The 21,899-nt window shown below is 35.8% G+C and overlaps 1 protein-coding gene across 2 annotated transcripts in view; it reads right to left on the bottom strand.

Moving 5' to 3' along the window:
* Window positions 1-21,899, bottom strand: part of cfap298 (cilia and flagella associated protein 298) — a 159,222-nt gene that overhangs the window by 12,887 nt on the left and 124,436 nt on the right. For both annotated transcript variants that reach the window (XM_051925756.1, XM_051925755.1), the window contains one exon: window positions 13,775-13,870. In XM_051925756.1, coding sequence (XP_051781716.1) covers window positions 13,775-13,870 — 96 coding nt within the window. The remainder of the gene's footprint in view (window positions 1-13,774; window positions 13,871-21,899) is intronic.

Here is a 21,899-nt window from a genome sequence, read left to right as displayed (position 1 = left end):
TGGCAAGGAGCTTGAAAGTAAAGAAGTAAGAGTTAGGAAAACAACCATGGGAAAACTGAAGTTTAAATAACTTCAAAACACACATCAGTCAACAGAGGGTTGGGGAGAGTATTACAGCAGCTTTTTTTTTATTTATGTGCCTTTCTTACTATTTCTTGTATTAGGTTTTTATTATTTTTCACATACCCTTTATGGTCCAAGCTCAGGGTCAGCCATTGTTCAGCACCCCTGGAGCAATTGCAAGGTAAGGGTTTTGCTCAATGGAGTAGGATTCCTTTCAGCAGTAACAGGATTTGAACAGACAACCTTCTGGATACCAGCGCAGATCCTTAGCCTCAGAGCCACCACTCCGCCAAACTTCTCTTTTACCAGAAGTGCAGTAAAAACCCACGCGCACATTTATCTATCCGTGTATACATACAGTATATATTTATATAATAATTGTTAGTATATATTTTTTTTAACATTTTATTGAATTTATTAAAATCAAATAACATTCCATACAAGCAATACAAAATTAGGTTTGAATCAATTCATATTAATATTAATAATATTAATTTTTATTATATAAAATTTTAGAGTTGTCTGACTGTTTGTTTGTTTGTTTGTTTGCCTGGACAAACTGGTGAGGAAGGCAGCTGCATTATTATCAATCTTTAATTTAATATTGTTTTTTGTATCAGTAAGGTGCTGCTGGAGTATGTGAATTTCACCTTGGGATTAATAAAGTATCTATCTATCTATTTGTCATGCAAAAACCTGTAAACCACTGGGCCTTGAAACTATATCTTGGTCTTTATCGAAAACTCAACATGTGGTATTTCTAGCACAACCAAAGATTTGGTGCGGGCTACATCTGCCACATAATTTAGCCTCACGTCCTTCTCATGTCACAAGCCTTACAGGAAAATAACGGCAGAGACAACTCCTGAGTAGGGATGTCAGAAAAAACAATATTTCAGTACTAATTTGTTACCAAACTTCTGAAAATGTACAAATTTTCTTTTTACAGTATCATTAGTATTGAGAACTTCAGTAAAGATGGCGCTGACTGGTGTGGCTGGCCATCTGCTCCTCTCGCTAATCTATGTTTTAACTTCGTTTTTATGTATTGGTTTATCTTAACGGCCACTGCCCTACAATCGTGATTCTTTACTTAACATATTTTCTTGCTTGCTTTCCTCTCAATTTTCATCTCCTGATGGGATATTATGTAAACCTCCACCTTTGTTTTATTCATCTCCTGACTTCTTCACCTGGACATTCAGTGAGCTGAATACCTCTCAGAGACGCAAACACACCTGCCACCACCGTGGAAAATGAGCCGGTATTGCTGTTAAACAATGCCGACTCAAGTCCCAGAGTTTGGATTCCCGATGCCTGCGAGTTGTCTATGACCCATCTTCTGTTGCACAGGACTCCATCCCTGGTCCATGCGTGCTGGATACCGGATTTAATTTCTCCATCTCAAGGCGGCATCGCTCTTCCTTGGTGTGCTCTCGGGTAAGTAAACGCTGCTAATCATCACACGCTCACCCATGCTCATCCTGCAGCGAGCTCTTCTACTTCCATCAAGGCTGTTCTTTTGAATGTGAGATCAGTGTCTAATAAAACTTTTATTCTGCAAGACTTTATTATCTCATATAAACTGGATTTCTTCTTCATCACGGAGACCTGGATTATAAATGGTGACTCTTCATGTTTTATTGAATTGGTACCATCAGGTTATTCATTTGTAAACTCTGCTCGGCTGACTCGTCGTGGTGGGGGCATTGCCACTGTGTTTAAAAGTATGTTCTTGTGTCGGAGCTTTACAAGGGGTCAGTTTTCAAAGTGTGCAGCTCCCCTTCTTTGTTGTTTGCTGTGGTTTATATACCTCCTGTAATTAATGATATCTTCATTTCTGAATTCACTGATCTCCTGGCTGATATTACCCTCTCCCATGACAAAGTATTTATTGTTGGTGATTTTAACATTCACGTTTGTTGTCAATCGAAACCTTTGGTTAATGACTTTTTGTCACTATTGGACTCATTTGATTTTATCCAGCATATTAATACGTCAACTTACTCTCTTGGTAACACCCTTGATCTCGTTCTTACACATGATATTTCAGTTAATAATATTGATTTATGTGATATTTCTTTTACTGATCACTTTTCTATAATGATGGATTTGAATATTACTGTTGATGTTCCTACTACTAGTTGTGCTCCACGCTGTTCTCGCTTTTTAAATTTTTCTATTATATCCGATTTTAAAACCGTATTCTCTAATCTTGATGTACATGTCCAATATGATGGTACTGATGATTCTGTCTTAAAATTTAATTCTTCTTGTAAAATGGTTTTAGACTCAATTGCTCCGCTCAACATATGTTGTAATAAGGGAAGACCCGCTACCTGGCTAAATGAAACTACGCGATCGCTGCGCCATGCTTGTTGAACTGTGGAAACGGCATTGGAAAAAAGATGGACTGATAGCTTCTAAACAGATTTTTAGGACTTTTCTCTTCAACTTCCAGGTCGCAGTTAAGAAAGCTAAATGTGATTTATTCGCTGATGTAGTATCCCGTCATTCTAAGAATCCTAGGGTCTTATTTAATTCAATTAATGCGGCCATTCACCCTCATTCTGTGACGGGATTAAATAGTACTGTTCTTTCATGTGAGCAGTTTCTTTCATTCGTTGTCAGTAAAATTGATACAATCCGCTGTGGTATTGTTCCAACTGGCTATGAACTTCCTACTGTTAATCATGGCATTGTCTTGGAATCTTTTGATCTTGTCTCACTTTCACAGTTAAAAAGTACTATTGACACCCTCAAACCAACTCTCAGTCCTCTTGATATTGTACCACCATGCCTCTTAGTTGAATTCTTTGATGTTTTGGGTGCACCTTTACTAGCCATTATCAATGATTCTATTAGTGAGGGGGTTCTGCCCTCATTTTGTAAACATGCTGCAGTGAGTCCCTGTCTAAAAAAGGCTGAATTAGATCCTGGAGTTTTAGCCAATTTTCGCCTGCATTTCCCAAGAGCCATTTCTGGCTAAAATATTAGAACAAATTATTTATAATCAATTGGTTGATCACCTTAACTCCAATAATTTATTTGAGATCTACCAATCTGGGTTTAGGCGTTGTCATGGTGTTGAGACGGCCCTCGTTAAAGTATTCAATGACATCTCTATTATTACTGACTCAGGTGGCGCTGCAGTCTTTGTCCTCCTTGACCTGTCCGCTACCTTTGACACTATTGGCCATGAGACATTGCTGTTGCAGCTTGAACATCTTGTTGGGCTTAAAGGGGCTGCTCTTAACTGGTTCAGGTCATATCTAATTGGTAGACACTTTTCAGTGACTTTAAATTCCTCTTTTTCGTCTACTGCTCCTCTTAAATGTGGTGTTCCTCAGGGATCCATTTTGGGTCCTATTGTATTCTCTATATACCTTCACCCTATTGGAGCTATTTTTAGGAAATTTAATATTTCTTTTCACTGCTATGCTGATGGTACACAGGTTTATATTCCTGTCTGCAACTCTGCAATGAATCAACTGCACAACTGTCTTTTTGAACTAAGATCCTGGATGGCTAATAATTTTCTTAATCTGAATCAAAATAAAACAGAGGTGCTTATAGTGGGTCCATCAGCTAAAGCCCAAATTGGTCTTGGACTTCAGCTCTTTCTCTATCTTTTGCAAACCTCAAATCCGCAATCTTGGTGTTATCTTCAACAGTAACCTCTCTTTTGATAAACAGATTAATTCTGTAGTCAACAGTTGCTTTTTCCAGCTTCGTCTTTTAGGTATGATCAAGCCTTTTTTTTAATCTTCTAGGGATCTTGAGAAAGCTATGCATGCTTTTATTTTTTTTCGCCTTGATTACTGCAACTCGCTGTATTCTGGGATTAGCAAATCCCTGATACGCAGGTTACAGTTGGTCCAGAATGCTGCCGCTCGTTTTCTGGTTGGGGCAAGAAGGTCTGATTCTGTTTCTCCAATATTAGCCTCTTTACATTGGCTGCCTGTCAGTTTTCAAATTGATTTTAAAATCTTGTTGCTAGTTTTTAAATCTTTACATGGGCTTGCTCCTGCCTATTTATCTAAATTGTGTGCTTTACACCAGCCATCTAGAGTGCTTAGATCTTCTGGTCAGTTGTCTCTTGTTGTACCTCGTACCAAGTGTAAAACTAAGGACAGGGCTTTTGTACTGGTGCGCCTCGCCTGTGGAACTCTTTACCTCATTACATAAAGGAGTCGTCTGCAATTCAACTGTTCAAAACAAGATTAAAGACTCATCTCTATTTACTTGCATTCCGTGACCTTCAGTAATACTGATGTTTTCCTCATTGTGATTATGTAACATTACTTCTATTTATTTTATTTATGTTCATTTATTTTATTTCTATTTATGTTAACTGAATGTTTTTTTTCTTCTATTATTGGTAAAGCACTTTGGCCACAGCATTCCTATGTTGTTTTAAATGTGCTATATAAGTAAATTGACATTGACATTCATGACTAACTCTTTGAGGAGTGAATATTTTTTCCAAAAAAACTCAGTTTTCTGAAAAGCACACAAAGCAGTGGTTTCGCACATAAATCAACATAAAACTGTCTGTTGCTGCATGCTGTGGCTGCTGTCACTGCCTGTTTGCTGTTTCTGGTGGTTGTGTGGGAGCAGCTCGGTGGACAGCAGCCTGGCTGTCCTTGCACAGCAATGGCAGCTTCAGTGCAACACAATCTGGTTTGTACCTCTTGTCATCATAAGTAGCAGTCCTCCCAGGTGAACATTGTCATGGGTGCATCAGCTACATGAACATGTTCAACTCCATGAGCAGCTGGGGGTGATAAGCTGATTCTTACTTTCGTGTTCGATCCTCATCTACAGATCATTTGCATCAAAATTGGAGTCCAACAAGACAGAGTCTGATTCAGTGATAGTACGCAAAACGTCGTCCACAGAGTATTTTGCTTTGTACAATCGCTTTGATTTGATGTTGATGCCATTTTAAAGGTTGTTTGCTCTTTGCTATGCAGGCACACGCAGGAAAATCCAGGTCATCTCAACAAAGCTAACATTCCTTCTAGCAAAATGAGTTGAACTAAAACGTAACTGTGAGTTTTGTCACCATTTAAAGCTGATTACCATCCTCTATCCCTGAACATAGACAAAAGTTGACATCTCCCCTTAAAGAGTTAAGTAGACTATTTAATTTGGCCAATAATACATGAGAAAAACATGAGTGAAGCTATGTACTGTTTGAAAATGGCTTACAATTTTCATGATGTAGTACTGCACCAACCCATGTCGAAAAGAAAAAAAGCAGAGGACATGTCTAGAAAGGCTTTGTGCTTGAGACAGGAGAATTTCAGCACGCAAGTGTAGGAATTATATTTGTTATGTATATTAAAAAAAGGCTCATGGTATTGCCACTTTTACCCATTATTTGTATTTGTACATGTTTTGAGAGCGAAATTAACTTTACTTGTCAAATAAATGTAATTGTTTAACTTGTATAGTCACACTTTTAAAACAGGAGATGAAAACATAACAAGATCGATTTCTTTCAATAGTGTAAACAGATGAATGAAAGGTGGCTTTACATTCATTTTCTGAATGTAATGAGCACATCTGTCCATTTTCTAACTGGTGTATGCAGTTCAGGACTGCAGAGGAAGGGGGCCTCACACACATGTGCAGTTACTCATATAGGACCATGTTATATGGGAGAACTTGCTGTGCTAACAAGAAAACATTGATACAAGATACAAACAAAGTAGCTATTTGGTTTTTCCACAATGGTGATGACAGGAGTTGCTCCATTTGTTAATACAAAAATAAAATTTATTTAGTATTTCAATGTTTTGAAGGACAAGAGACACTCAATTTCAATTAAAATTACACGTATTGTGTTAAAAAAGATGTGCAATCACCAAACAACATAGTCAGGACAAACAAAACAATACACTTCATTACTAAATATGAGCAGAACTGACAAGGCAGTCTTCTGTGAAATTTGCCTGTGCTATGCGCCAGTCTAGGTAAGGAAATGGAAAAGCTGAAATGTGTTCAAACGTTGGTGTAGGATAAAAGGATATATGTTTATGGGGGCATTGGGACTCCTTTTGGAACAGATGGGACCTATTCCACTATGTCGGTTCACCAGTGGGGCAGTAATGTGTTGGGGAGGCAGATGAGTACGTTAGCTAAGGATTGTTTAAACTAGGGAAGTGGGGCATGGATGTTTAAGCGAGGGCAGGTTTAGAACTATACATGAAGGGACAAACAGCAACAGAATAACAAATATGCATAGTTATTTATTTTTTACGCCACAGTTAATTAAATAACACATTAAATGTTGCTTGCTTGAAGTCTGGGAGTAATAAAAATAAAGTATGGTTGAATTGTATGACAATAAGCATAATTATAATATTACAGCAGTAAGAGAAACTTGCCAAAATGAAAAAAAAAACATGGGGATGTGTTTAACAGTGTTTAGGAAGCATAAGCAAACAAGAAAAGGTGGATGAATCTCCATTTATATAAAACTGAATTTAAAAGCATGCTTTCTTCAGTTGGATAATGAGCCACATCTAAGTGAAGACGTCTACATTTGGCAAGAAAGCATTAGGGATAGAGGCCTTATTTTAGGAATATATTATAGACAAGCCAATGAAGGTGGTAATTTTAGTATGCATCTTTTTAATACCATTAAAGGCAAATTTTGAGGGGAATATAATTGACATGATTATCCTAATATTAACAGGATTAGCCTTACAAAGAGTGGAAAATGAGAACAAGAGTTCTTAAACATAATCAATGACTACTTTTTAACACAGTATATTAAAGCACCAACTCGGGAAGAAGCATGTCTAGATTTAGTATATTCTAATAACCAGGACAGAATTTGGTGTAGAGGGTCAAGTGATAATAATATTGTAAGAGCCAATTTTAGAAAGTTAAAGTTTTGAGTTAAACTCATATTAATGTCTGCTTAATTTGAATAGAATATAATTTCTTCCATAGTCATAGACAATGGTATAGTCTTTTCCCCCTATAAGTTAGTAAGAGATAGAACCATCTTACTATAACTGAGAAACAGTGTGATAATAAATTCAGTTGTGTTTAGAACAGGTCCCAGAAAGCAGGGACTTGAAAGACCCATTTTCAACTTAGAAATGGGATAAGCATACAGTTTTCTGACTGTATTGAAATGGTTCAGAAACATCTTGAAATGGTTCAGAAGCGTTAATCAAATAGTAATGATTTGAGATGTAACAAGATTTAAGCTTTGAACAGAACTTTTCTTAATAAGAATTTTTCTTTTTCTTGCTATTTTAATTTTCTTTTTTGTGTGAACTGTTTTACTTTGAAACTTAACTAAACTTTTAAAAACGAAGATATTTTGTCTGTGGAATCATTTCTGCACGTCAGGCTTTGTTGAATCCCATTTTTTAAGTTAGAGCTGCTGAACTTTAGTAACTGGGAAAATGCAGCTACAAATATAATACAGTTTTCAGTGTTTTTGTAGGGCATAGATGCAATGACTAAAACTGTCAAGTTTAACTTTGGTGGGGCAATTGTTGAACAGATACAGCAAAGTCAAAAAGTGATAAACTAGAAAAATCTTTTAAGTGTGGAAACAGTCAAGGAGAGGTGGAACAAGTTTCAAAAACACTTTAAACACTTTATACTAAAGGCAGGATAGGCAAAATTTAGAATTAGTAGGAAATGGAAAAAACTGCAGTGACTTAATAAGGAGATGAAAATGAAAGCTGCAAAGGGAAAAAAAAAACAGCTGTAAAAGACTAATAGCTCCAGTGTAAGCGTTATGGTATGATCGCATATTAAGAGCGATATTAGAGAAGCTAAAAGGCAGTTAGAGAGGAATACTTGAGATAAGGTGAAAGATGACCCATAGACATTCTTTCATATTTTAGTAGTAAAAGAACATACAAGGAGGAAGCGTAGCGTTCAGGAGTGGTAAAGGAGAATTAAAATATACAGATAGTGAAATTACAAATGCTCTAAACTTGTGTTTTTCTGAAGTTTTCATATCTGAGGAAGTGGATAACTTCCAAGCAGTAACAGGGACTTCTAGGGCTTCTAAGAAGATACTCAGCGACTTGGAAATTATAGAGGGAGAAGTACTGCTAAAATTAAATAGAATAAAATCTAAAAACATCACTAGGACTGATAACATTAATTGCTAAGGAGGCTAGTGAGTACATATATAAGCTATTGGGAAAATTCTGAAGGACTGGAAAAAGGCAATTATAGTTCCATTAAGTAAAAGGGTGATCAGGGTGATCCAAGTAACTATAGACCTTTATTCTTAGTGTACATCACAGGATAAATAATGGAAGGAATTAAGGAAAACATTGAGCAACACATGCTAACAACAGTAGTGTTAGTGAGCACATTTTAATAATAGATGGGGTTCAGATGAGGGAGGTCATGTTTTACTAACATGTGGCAAATCTATGAGGAAGCAGAAAAAAGAATATGATTAGAGTGGAACATACAATATTATTTATCTTGACTTTCAGAAAGCATTTGACAAGGTCCCACATGAAAGGCTGGGCATCAAACGAAAAAGGTGGGAGTTCAGAATATGGTGTGCATATGGCTACAGAATTGGCTAAAATGCAGGAAGCACATGGTTATGATGTGAGGAAACTTAACAGAATTAGGTGACATTAAGAGATGTTTCCCACAGGGGTTAGTGCTATTTTTAATTAATATATAAAAAAAGATTTTGAGTGAAACATAAACAATAAGCTGATTAAGTCTGCAGATGATACAAAGTTAGGCGATTTTGCAGAAAAACTAAAACCTGTTGAATCATTACAGAGGGACCAGGGCAGGATAATGGCTTGGAAATTTAATGTATGTAAACATAAAGTGTTACACGGTGGAAATAAAACGTGAGACCAGAATATGCGATAGGAGATCTGAAACCTGAAAGAATTGCTTATGATAAGGATTTAGGAGTTATAGTGGACTTTCAACTATCAAGTTCCAGTCAGTGTTCAGAAACCATTAAGGCGGCTAACAGATTATTAGACTTAAGAGCACAATGGGTAGAGTACAAGTCAAAGGAAATTATGCTTAAGCTTTACAATTCTGACTGATGGATTTCACCAAAGCATTTTTTTTTTTTTTGCAGCAAATATGCTGTGTTCTCGGAATCTTTTCCTTGAAATTTGCTGTATGACCAGTTTAGTCATGCATTTTTTTCACAGAGCTGTAGCAGTCATGCTTGGGAACTGCCAAGCATGCCTACTGTAAAATCGTTGCCGACTTGGCCATCGATGTGTTCCAAGCACATGAGGGGAAACAAAAAAAAAAAAAAGACTCCACCCCTTCCCACACAATCCACTGCACTCTGTCTCGAACTGCACTTGTTTCTTCTATTTGAGTTTGATTCAAACCCCTGGGATCTCAACTGCTGTATGTGGGTCACCAGTGAACTAAAAATGTAAAATGTGTCCCAGAGACGCAAAGGCTTTAAAAAATTGCTAGATTTCTATTACTGGACAAGTGACCATAATATAATACAATTCTTAGTGTTTTGGAAGAGTACGAATGTAAAGACCAAAACAGTTAAGTTTAACTTTGGTAGGGTAAATTTTAAACAAATGAGGCAAAGTCTAAGGACTGCAGATTGAGATAAGCTTTTAAGTGTGGAGACAGTCAAGGAGAGGTGGAACAAGTTTAAAAATGTTGTACAGGACAGATACATCCCAAAATCTGGAATCAGTAGACTAATAAGTCCAATGTGAATCTTAGGGCATACAAGAACACAAGGGCAACCATTAAGAAAGATATTAGGGAAGCTGAAAGGAATTTAGAGAGGAACTTAGCAGATAAGGTGAAAGATGGCCCTAAGATATTTTCACCATTTCAGATCTTTCAGGGAGGAGGTGAAATGCATCAGGAATAGTAAAGGGGAATTAAAAATAACAGATAGTGAAATGGCAGATGCTCCAAACATTCTGAGGTTGTCATGTGTGAGGAAGTGGATAACCTCTCAGCAGTAAATAGGACTACCACTATTACTGAGGGAAAAGTATTTCTTGGGTAAAACAGGATGAAATAAAAGAAGGACCAGATATTTATGTATCCATGAGGACATACAGCTAAGGAAATTTGGTTCTGTGTCTCCTCACACTTGTATCCCAGTTATTCATGAAGTCATTGATTTCAGCTGGGAAGTTCCTATACACTCCAATCAACTTAACAATGTTCAATTTAAATGGGAAACATGCTTCAGCTACATTGTTTCACATTAACTTCCAAGGGTGCCAATAATTGTAGCACATATGCTTTTGTTAAAAATATTTATTTCTTGATGATGGCTTTGTTTTATTTTGAATGAACTTGTTTCAATTAAACGTCAGATGTTTCTCATTTTTTCAGTGCAAGATGACGGTTCTTCATCAAACAGTGATTTTTTTCTAACCCTTCTTAGCAGTTTTTACAAGGGGTGCCAATAATAATAGAGGGCACTGTATATAAATACTTGATGCATATATTTGGAAGTCACTGCATACTCAAGAAAATCAGAAGGACTGGAAAATGGCAAAAATTATGTCATTATAAAAAAAACGTGATTGGACAGAATCAAGCAACTATAGGCCAATATGCTTAAATTACATCACATGTAATTAATGGAAAGAATTATTAAGGAAAAGACTTGGCAACATGTATCAAGAACAGGAGTTTTACTGAACAGTCAGCAGAGGGAGGTTATGTTTTATTAACCTGCTGGAAGTCTATGTCGATGCAACAAAAGCATATGATCAAAGTAGTGCATACAATATTATTAAATTGACTTTCAGAAAGCACCTGACACAAGGTCCCACATGAAAGGTTGGGCATCAAACTAAAAGAGGTGAGGATTCAGGGTGTAGTACATAAATGGGTGAAGAACTGGTTAAAACACATGAAACAGAAAGTAATGGTACAATGAATCCTATCAGAATTTAGTCAGACTCCTGAACACTCATGGACCGGAATGATATCTGACATATGTGTTCTGTTCTGCAGTGTTGCACATGGTTGCACATGTTTGCACATTTGACTCACATGCACCTTGTTATATATTATGTGTCTTTATGTTATGTGTCGTGGATTCTTCGTTGTCCTGTGTTTTATGTTGCACCATGGTCCTGGAGGAATGTTGTTTCGTTTCACTGTATGCTGCACTATGTACAGTATATGGATGAAATGACAATAAATACTCTTGACTTGACTGGTGCCCTACAGGGGAAAGTGCTGGGGTAGCTGTTATTTTATAAAGTGGTTAAGTCTGCAGATGATACCCAGCTATATAGATTGGCAAACAATCTAGAATCCAATGAATCATTACAGAGTGACTTCGACAGCATACAGGCTTGGGCAGACTTTTGGGAGATTAAATTTAATGTAAGTAAAATGTAAACATAGGAGTTGAGAACGTTAGGTTTAAATAAACAATGGAAGATCTCAAAATTGAAAGTACACCTTTAGGGAAGGATTTAGGAGTCAAAGTTGACTGGTCGCTATCAGCTGCCAGACAGTGTTCAGAAACCATTAAAAAGGCTAACTGAATGTTAGGTTATATAGATGAAGACTTTATAGTGCACTGGTAAGGCCTCATCTGGAGTACTATGTACAGATTTTGTGTACAGGCTTAAAAAAAAAGTGTATAGCAGTGCTAAAAAAAGGTCCAGAGAAGCGTGACTATGTTGATTCCATGGCTACATTGTTATGAAGAAATATTAAAAGAACTGAGCCTTTTAAGTTTAAGCAAAAGATGATTAAGTGGTAACATGAACAAAGTGTTCAGCAAGAACACAGGGACACAGTTGAAAGCTTGTTAAGGGAAAATTTTGCACAAACATTAGGAGGTTTTTCTTCACACAGAGAACCACAGACACATGGAATTAATTGCCAGGTACTGTGGTAGACAGTAAAACTTTAGGGACCTTTAACCCCTTTAGTGTTAGATTCAAGTGTCACTTGGGCTGTAAAAGCAGTGGTTAAAACGTTAGTCCCACATGTCAATCGGGCAACTGTATAGATGCTTTTCGCGTAAGAGTTAGTTCCGAGGATTATTCGCGATGTAAAAGTACCAACAGCGTTGTTCAGGAAACAACATAGGTGAGTTTTGTGTAAGCGATACCCCCGAGTGGTACCCAGGCAATAGCGCAGACATGTCTTCTCCTAGCCTCATAATGGTGCCTCATAAGAAACTTTTTTCAGCAGCCCAGGTGTTACACGTTCTTGACAGTGATGCAAGCAGTGATGATGAAGTGAACCTGTCTTCAGGTTGTGAAATTGAAACAGATAGTGAAATCAAAACTGATTCTGATGAATAAAAAAGTGACGCTTGTGTCAATCACACATGTGAAGTGGAAAAAAAAGCTGATCAGTCTGGAAAGAAAATCTGCAAGGAATCACACTAATATTGTCCTGTGATGTTCGAACTGTGTATTTCACTATGCTTCAAGAAATACCACACAAATTACACAATATACTGTATTAGCATTATTTTTACTATTATGTATTATTGTTATTTGTATCATTATACTTTCTACATGACTGACTTTGTACTTTTAGTGTTCTGCACATTTTACAGTAGCAAGATCAGATATTAAAAAATGTGCAATTTTTCAATCCAAAAAATGCAACGCTTTTTACATGATTTTAAAAGAAAAAATGTAACACTAAGGAGGTTAAAACTCAACAATGTTATTTTGGAATAATTAAGGGGATAGGACTGGCAAGCTTTATTGGGCTGAGTGGCCTGGTTTCATGTAGATTGTTGTAATGTTGCTTACACTGACAGAACAAAGCATTTCATTCATTATTGCAAAACTGAGAACAACTGCTTTATCACTGTATAACTAGGTTTATACCAATAGTTTTACATATTAACAAAAACGAAATACAGCCCATTCATAATTTAATCCCATACTTAATTCACTTTTCTACCTTTAAAAGAAGCCCGTGTGAGCATCAGTGCATTGTTTACTACAGATGGCTGAAATTTAATACAAAAGTAAAGAAATGTTACTTAGAATTGAATGACATAAAGCAAAATAATATTCATATGTTTAAAGAATTACAAAACTAACAAGCTGATTCCATTTGGCACAATCCTTGTCTAAACAGTAGTGCTTACTTCCACGTAGCTCCTAGCCATCCTAGTCATTTAAACAACATCTTTTAAAACAAACAGTAAAGGAAAAAAAATCTAATACTCCTGTTGCTTTTACTAGTTTCTTTTACAACTTTAAAATATGAGTAAAAAACAACAGAACAGAAAAATGCTTTGACAAAATCCAAAATGCACCACAGCACAATTGATCATAATAAGCAGCAACTTATTTTATGCATAGTTAACCTATTGTTAATGCATACAACAATATGTCAGTGAGATCTGGATTGTGTGCCTGGTTTATTGTTTAAATACCTGAAAATCATTGTGTTACCTACTAACAGCTTTCCTAGAATATCAGACATCACCTTGCAAACTAAGGTAAAAAGTTGGTAATTCCAGCTAATCTATATCTAATGTATGTATTGTAACATAATCTGTTGTGCGGATACACTCTGGTGTTCTTTCAAGACTTGTTTCATGACAGGTCTGCATCTGTCTTCCTCACAGTGAAGGAAAAGCCAAGGTCATTAAATAGAATTCAGGATATAAACACATATTCATCAATATCTCCTATTCATGTCTGTTAGCTTTTGGCTTTACAGAAAAAAAAATATATTATACCTTAAGTTCCTCTTGTCGTCTATAATAATGAAGCATCATTTGTTTCTGATCTTCAGGACTGACCACTGGCTCTCGAGCTGGTGCCCCTTGTCCTTGCTATGTAGAATTAAATAAATAATAATAAAAATGTTAAAACAATCACCTTATGCAAATGTCATGCTTGTTCTGTAATTTAGTATAAAAATATGAAAATGAAAACAATTATAAATATTTAAAAGATTCAGTAATAGAATTGCAAAAAATGTCAAAAAATAAAAATAAAAAAATAACTACCTATTACAGTGATCCCCCACTATATCGTGGTTCAGCTATCGCATCCTCGCTACATTGCAGATTCTTTATTATTATTATTATTATTATTACTAGGGGGCTCCGCTCCCTGCTCGCTTCATTCGCCCAGCCCCGGGTTTGGTTTACCGGATAAACAATTTAAAGAGATTGTTATTTTCATGGGAATTGTTACATATGCATTATTTTAATTTTTTCTTTAAAACTTTTGTAAAAATAATATTTGTCCTTTATTTCCTACCCCGGGCGTGGTTAAATCTCTTTCTCACAGGACTTATAACGCTGCTCGCATTGTGAACAGGGGGTCTGACCACATGCTAAAGAGATGCGATCGGTTCAGCTGCTGTCTTGATGGCCAGCTGTATGTTCTGCTTGTCGCGCTTTGCGTCAATCATTTAAAAGCTTGTACAGCTGCTATCCTTTTGCCACCTCGTGTCTCTGCCGCTAGCATTCTGAAGTGGGGGTGAGGGCTGAACGCATGCTAAGGAGATGCGATCGGATCATCTGCTGGCTTGCTGCGTGTTCTGCTTGTCATTGTTTTAAGAGCTGGGAGCACCTGAAGTGTGTCTACCAAAAGCATTCCAACAACTGCTAGGTTAGATGTCCATGAACTTGTTTTAAATTGTTTGTAAGTAGGGTGTTACGTGCAAAAGTCATCGTCTCACGTGTCGTCAAAGTGTTCTGCTTGTCGCTCTGTGCGTTGATCATTTAAAAGCCTGTACAGCAATTGTCCTGTCTCACGGCCTTGTCTTGCGTGACCTTAAAGTGTCTCTCACGGGACGTCAAATTGTCTTCCGAGAAGATCACGCCTCATCTCCCTGCCAAGATTATTTATTTATTTTTTTTTAAATAAGTGAGAGATGTTACTCATATCCTTAGCCTGACATCCACATATCATATGTTTTTACAAAGTGTGTTTTAATACGTTTACATGTGTTTAAAGTGTGTGGGAGGGGTATTTTAAAGCTTAAACTATAAAAAAAAATGTTTATTTATATGATCTTTTTATATTGCGGATTTTCACCTATCGCTGATGGGTCTGGAACGTACCTTCCGCGATAGGCAGGGGATTTAAAACAGTAAGAGTAATACTATCATTAGGTATCGTCATTGTTCATTATACAAGTATTTTTGATATATCTTCTAAAACCTAATGCTAGATTTAAACATTTTACAGTATTTAAAAATCATATAGGACGTATTGAGAATGTGATTTGTGGTTCCAGGTTCAGTTCAATAATTGTATTGTTTCTGCATTTTTTCCAGGGTCACTAATGACACAAAACTGCGAAAAAGTTATTACTTATTTGTAATAACTGCATCTGTGCAGGTGGTAAGTGAAAATAAGGTGACACCAAACGAAACATAACTGCCAAAATGTTCTGTATTTATCTGATAAAGAAAATACTACAGCAAAATATATAGCTCAGATCATGGCATCAGAAAAAAAAAATTCAGCAAACATCATGGAAGTCTCTAAACACAACTCTAAACAAGACACTGAAACAAAATCACATATTAGACAGTATTATTATATACTAATTTTATACTTTATTTTTTGGCACTGGGCATATCAAGACAATAAAGTTATACTTTATACTTATTACAGCCAGCAATTTTGTTTAGGGGCTACACATTTAGGTGGTGCAATAAATTGAACATTTCAGTTTTTGGGTTGTTTCTGTAGTGGTTGAAGTGGAACAAAACAACAACAGGTACTGTGGTTTGACAACAACTGGTAAATGTACTGTAGTGATGTCTGTTAGTACAGAAAGGAAGATATGGGATTCTGAAATGTAAACAACGAAGAGAATAAACAGGGGAGAAGTAAGGACTGCACAGAAGAGAGCAGATTTTAAAAAAATTGTTAACTGCAGGATATATACATATGTCTGTCCTTCTCCCTTTTGGTAGTGTGATACACATTAATAGAGCTTTGCAGGTATTTAAACTGACGCAGTTGCTACATACTAGTGTTGAACATGAGAAAACCTCTTAGTATCCTATATTTTTCCCTCCGTCCCTCCATGACAATCCAACTCAAGCTTTACTGCTAAATGTATCTTAGTTGGACTTCGCCGATGCTTCCACCTTCCATTTCAAAGCTCAAGTGATGTATCATCCCATTCTGTGGTTGAAGTGAAACCATACAGAAGGTACTCTGTATTGTCAATGTTTTTTTCTCCTTTGCAATGCTTTTTAAATTTTACATTAAATTTTAGACTTGTGGACCCCCTTGGAGATCTGAACTGATTTCAGTATATAATATCGACAAACCAGTGGGCTACAGGTTGGAGCATGCAGAAGTTAGTATATGAAACTGAAAATCCCTTCAAGCCTTGATCTCCTCTCTTTTTCTCTGTGCGTGTCAGAATAGCCCCCCTGCTACAAAATTATTATTGACAAATATGGAGAAAAAAGAAAACATATCATCTAATTTTCTTTTTTCAACAACATATTTCAATCAAATACATCCTAAATCCTAACACTAAATATCCAAATGCCAAAATATCATTTCTTAGCAGATACCTACTGACCTAGAAGTACCAGGTTTGAACTAAAACTAGAGCTTTTGTTGATGGATGAGTGAGTGAATGAATGAGTCAGTCTTTAAACATAGACACAGACACACACACACAATGGCTCATGCAATACTATAGCTAATTGTCAGAAACGGACTCCTAAGTCAAGAAAGTTTCTGTTATATCATGGACTTATCTATAAGCAATATGAAAGCAGCATACACAACACACTTATGGAAACTGAGGCACTGTCCAGATGTATCCCAGAAGATGGCATTGTTGTGCAAAAATGAAACTCATCCAAATAATGTACCGTATACACTCGAATATAAGCCAAGTTTTTCAGCACCCAAAATGTGCTGAAAAACGTCACCCTCAGCTTATATTCAAGTCAGGTCCCGCTGCGAGCGAGAGAGACACACACACATGCCGCGCAAGTCACAGAGACACACACACATGCACCACGCGAGACAGAGACACACACACATGCGCCGCGCGAGACAAAGAGACACACACACGCCAAGCGAGCGAGAGAGACACACACACACACACACACACATGCACGCTCTGCTGGCCGCATTAGGCAGAGAAGGTAGTTAAAGAATGCACCGTGCTTGTTTTTAAATATTTAATGTATGGTAATTTTATTGGTATTTATTTTGATTATTGAAACATACCAGTGGCTGCTGCATTTCCCAACCTAGGCTTATACTTGAGTCAATACGTTTTTCCAGTTTTTGTAGGTAAAATTAGGTACCTCGGCTTATATTCGGGTCAGCCTAAACTCATGTATATTAGATAGACTAGCAAAATACCCGCGCTTCGCAGCGGAGAAGTAGTGTGTTAAAGAGGTTATGTAAACATATATATATACATATATATACATATCTACATATACATATATATACATACATATACACATCCACATATACATATATATACATATACAAATTTACACATCTACATATATATATATATATATATATATACACATATGTACATATATATACACATATAAAAATATACATATCTACATATATATATATATATACACACACACACATACACATATATATATATACATATATATATATATATATATATATATATATATATAGACATACATATATACATACATACATACATACATTCACATATATATATATATATACTAGCAAAATACCCGCGCTTCGCAGCGGAGAAGTAGTGTGTTAAGGAGGTTATGTAAACATGTATATATACATAAACATATATACATATATATACATATCTACATATACACATATCTACATATACATATACAGTAATCCATCGCTATATCGCGCTTCGCCTTTCGCAGCTTCACTGCATCTCGGATTTTATATGTAAGCATATTTAAATATATATCACGGATTTTTTGCTGGTTAGCAGGTTTCTGTGGACAATGGGTCTTTTAATTTCTGGTACATGCTTCCTCCGTTGGTTTGCCCAGTTGATTTCATACAAGGGACGCTATTGGCAGATGGCTCAGAAGCTACCCAACTTACTTTTCTCTCTCTCTTGCGCTGACTTTCTCTGATCCTGACGTAGGGGGATTGAGCAGGGGGGGCTGTTCGCACACCTAGACGATACGGACGCTCGTCTAAAAATGCTGAAAGATTATCTTCACGTTGCTACCTTCTGTGCAGCTGCTTCCTGAAGCGATATGCTGCACGGTGCTTCGCATACTTAAAAGCTCGAAGGGCACGTATTGATTTTTGATTGAAAAACAAACTGTCTCTCTCTCTCTCTCTTTCTCTGCTCCTGACGGAGGGGGTGTGAGCTGCCGCCTTCAACAGCTTTGTGCCGCGGTGATTTGCATACTTAAAAGCCAAACAGCCCTATTGATTTGTTTGCTTTCCTATCTCTTTCTGACAGGCTTTGCTCCTGACGCGCACTCCTTTGAAGAAGAAGATATGTTTGCATTCTTTTAATTGTGAGACGGAACCGTCACCTCTGTCTTGTCATGGAGCACAGTTTAAACTTTTGAAAAAGAGAAATGTTTGTTTGCAGTTTTTGAATAACGTTCCTGTCTCTCTACAACCTCCTGTGTTTCTGCGCAAATCTGTGACCCAAGCATGACAATATAAAAATAACCACATAAACATATGGTTTCTACTTCGCGGATTTTCTTATTTCGCGGGTGGCTCTGCAACGCAACCCCCGCGATGGAGGAGGGATTACTGTATATACAGTATATATATATATATATATACATCCACATATACATATATATATATATATATACATATACAAATTTACATATCTACATATATATATATATATATATATACATATAAATATAGACATACACATATACATACATTCACATATATATATATATATATATATATATATATATATATATATATATATATATATATATATACATATATATATATATATATATATATACATATATATATATATATATATACTGTATATATACATATCTACTTATTGGCTCCTGTATTTAGGATATAGCGGGTTGGATAATGGATGGATGGACATTTGTATGCATAGCCCTATTTGCCCGTTTTCATTTTTTTTCTTTCTTCAGTAATATTTCAGCAAACTGGGAGCTTGTCAGTTCAAATCCTGGTACTGACACCACTGTGTGACCCTGAGGAAGTCACTTCACCTGCCTGTGCTGCAAAAAACAAAAGTAATGTAACAAATTGTACCTCAGATGTTGCAAGTTGCTGGAATAAAGGCATAAGTAAAATAGATAAATATGTATCATACACATAGGAAGTATTAATTTATTTTCAGTCAAGTCATCTGCAGCAAACCTTTATAAATGAGGGTTTCTCCTTTTTAGATAGTGCAAACTGTTTCTTCTTCATTGAGGTTTTCTCTTGGAGAGCTTTTTTCGTTTCATTGAAAATTAAAGCATCAGCTGTCAAAATATGTAGCTTTCTTATTAATTTTTCAACATTGTGTAAAATAACTTTATAAAGTAACATAAAAGGTTTAAATACTGGTTATCCTTTTACACTAAAATATTACTAAAGAGATACAAAAAAAGTAAAATGCATATGTTCTTTTTCTTTAAGGAGATTTAATATTACTGAAGAAAGAAAAAAAAAACTAAAACAGCCAAATTGGGCTATGCATACGAACTTAAAAGGTTTAAATAAAACAGAAATATACACTTTTATTTTTACTTGCTTAACTTGTGGAGGGTGTATCCTGTAGCAAAGCCCTAACTTTTTTTGTGAAAGCCTGTTTCGTCAATAAGTCTTAAAAACAGGTGTAACAATATTGACAATAAGCTACGCAAACCCAGCAAGACATGGAATCGTTTAAATCAAGTATCATTACATCTTCCTTTCTTAAAGAGAAGTAAGGCAGTACTTATCAGCTTACATATATATATATATATATATATATATATATATATATATATACATACATGCATATATATATATATATATATATATATATATATATATCTATATCTATATATGTATATCTATATATATATAAATATATATCTATATCTATATATACATAAATATATATATATATATATATATATAAATCCCCGCGAAGTACTGCTTTTAAATTTTTAAGAAGAAAAGCTTTTTAAATTGAAGGAAAATATCCCAATAGCAATTTGTTAAGGATCTGTTTTTTTGTGAAGCAGCCTTAACACAGCTTTTCTGCTGTTTTATAAACGAACGCCATATAAGGTCTTCCTTTTTCCTTGCTTCGCCAAGGAAGGAGCCTTTTTATTAAATCCAAGGGTTCTTCGCTTTTTTTTTTTGTTTGTTTATTACAATTGTTATAGTTCTGTTTCTATACGACGTTGTCAGTTCAGCACTCAGGTTTTAATATGACCAAGCCGAGCAAGCTTACTGTTAAGAATGCAACGTATAGTTTTACATGAGAAAAGCAATCTTGCCTCAAATCAATGGCAAACTTTTGTAGGTCTATGAACTTAATTTAAAGTTTAGGTTTACACGGTGCTTTCTTTCCGAATTACCTGCACTCATGAATATGTCTGTATGCGTCAGTCGCTCAAATCCCTGCGCTTCGCACCGGCGAAGTACTGCTTTTAAATTTTTATTAAGAAGAAAAGAAAACATTTTAAAATTGAGGGATAATATACCAATAACAGTTTGTTAAGGATCTGTTCTTTTGTGAAGCTGCGTTCACTCGAGTGATCACTTCGAGATGACTTGCTGGCTAACCATAAGCGTTACCTGGTAGGTAACCACCCATACAATCAGATTGTGAATCAGACTACGAATGCCGTGAATGTAATTACCCCGATCTACATGCTGTCAAATAAACGAACCACACGCCGTGGCGCAATTTTAGGGGCTTAGCCTCTAGCGCTGATGTCCGAGGTTCGATTCCCGTAAGGGAGTGAAGTGAGCGCTGCTTTTAAAGTACTGCTTTTAAATTTTTATTAAGAAGAAAAGAAAACCTTTTTAAATTAAGTCTTAAAAAGAGCTGTAAAGATATTGACAATAAGCTACGCAAACCCACCAAGACATGCAATCGTTTAAATCAAAGCGCGAGTCGAAAAACACCATCCCATAATATTAGTTAACGATTAACACATTTCTATATGTATTGTAAGCATACAATACAACTGATAATATGTTGCGCTTATTTATCTGGTGTACTGACATTTTAGCGCGTTTAACGGCTGAAATCGAACGTGGTTTGTGCCCTTCAGAATGAAAAGAGTTTGCATTTACCTTTTTAATAAAAGGCGAGCTTTTAAGCCTGAGAAATCACCCCGTAAATGCACACGTTTAATTGCACATGTGTTAATATGTATGCTTACACAGTATTAAAAGACACTCAACAAGTACACAGTATTAAAAGACAGTCAACAATTAACGTCATTTACCTTCGTTCCTGCGTTTGACTTGTGCTGTAAATCTCTTCCTCGTTTTCAGTTCACGTGATTACGTAGGAGGCGTAATACATGATGACGCGATACGTGACTCCGCCTCCTCCATTAGAGTATATAGACAAAAAACAGGTTCCAGTTATGACCATTACACGCAGAATTTCGAAATGAAACCTGCCTAACTTTTGTAAGTAAGCTGTAAGGAATGAGCCTGCCAAATTTCAGACTTCTACCTACACGGGAAGTTGGAGAATTAGTGATGAGTGAGTCAGTCAGTCAGTGAGTCAGTGAGGGCTTTGCCTTTTATTAGTATAGATATATATATATACATATATATACACAATATGTATATATATATATATACACATATATATACATAATATATATATATATATATATATACACATATATATACATAATATATATA

The sequence above is a fragment of the Erpetoichthys calabaricus genome, chromosome 4, assembly GCF_900747795.2.
Source record: "Erpetoichthys calabaricus chromosome 4, fErpCal1.3, whole genome shotgun sequence".
Lineage (NCBI taxonomy): Eukaryota > Metazoa > Chordata > Cladistia > Polypteriformes > Polypteridae > Erpetoichthys > Erpetoichthys calabaricus.
This window is presented reverse-complemented; position numbering and strand designations above follow the sequence as displayed.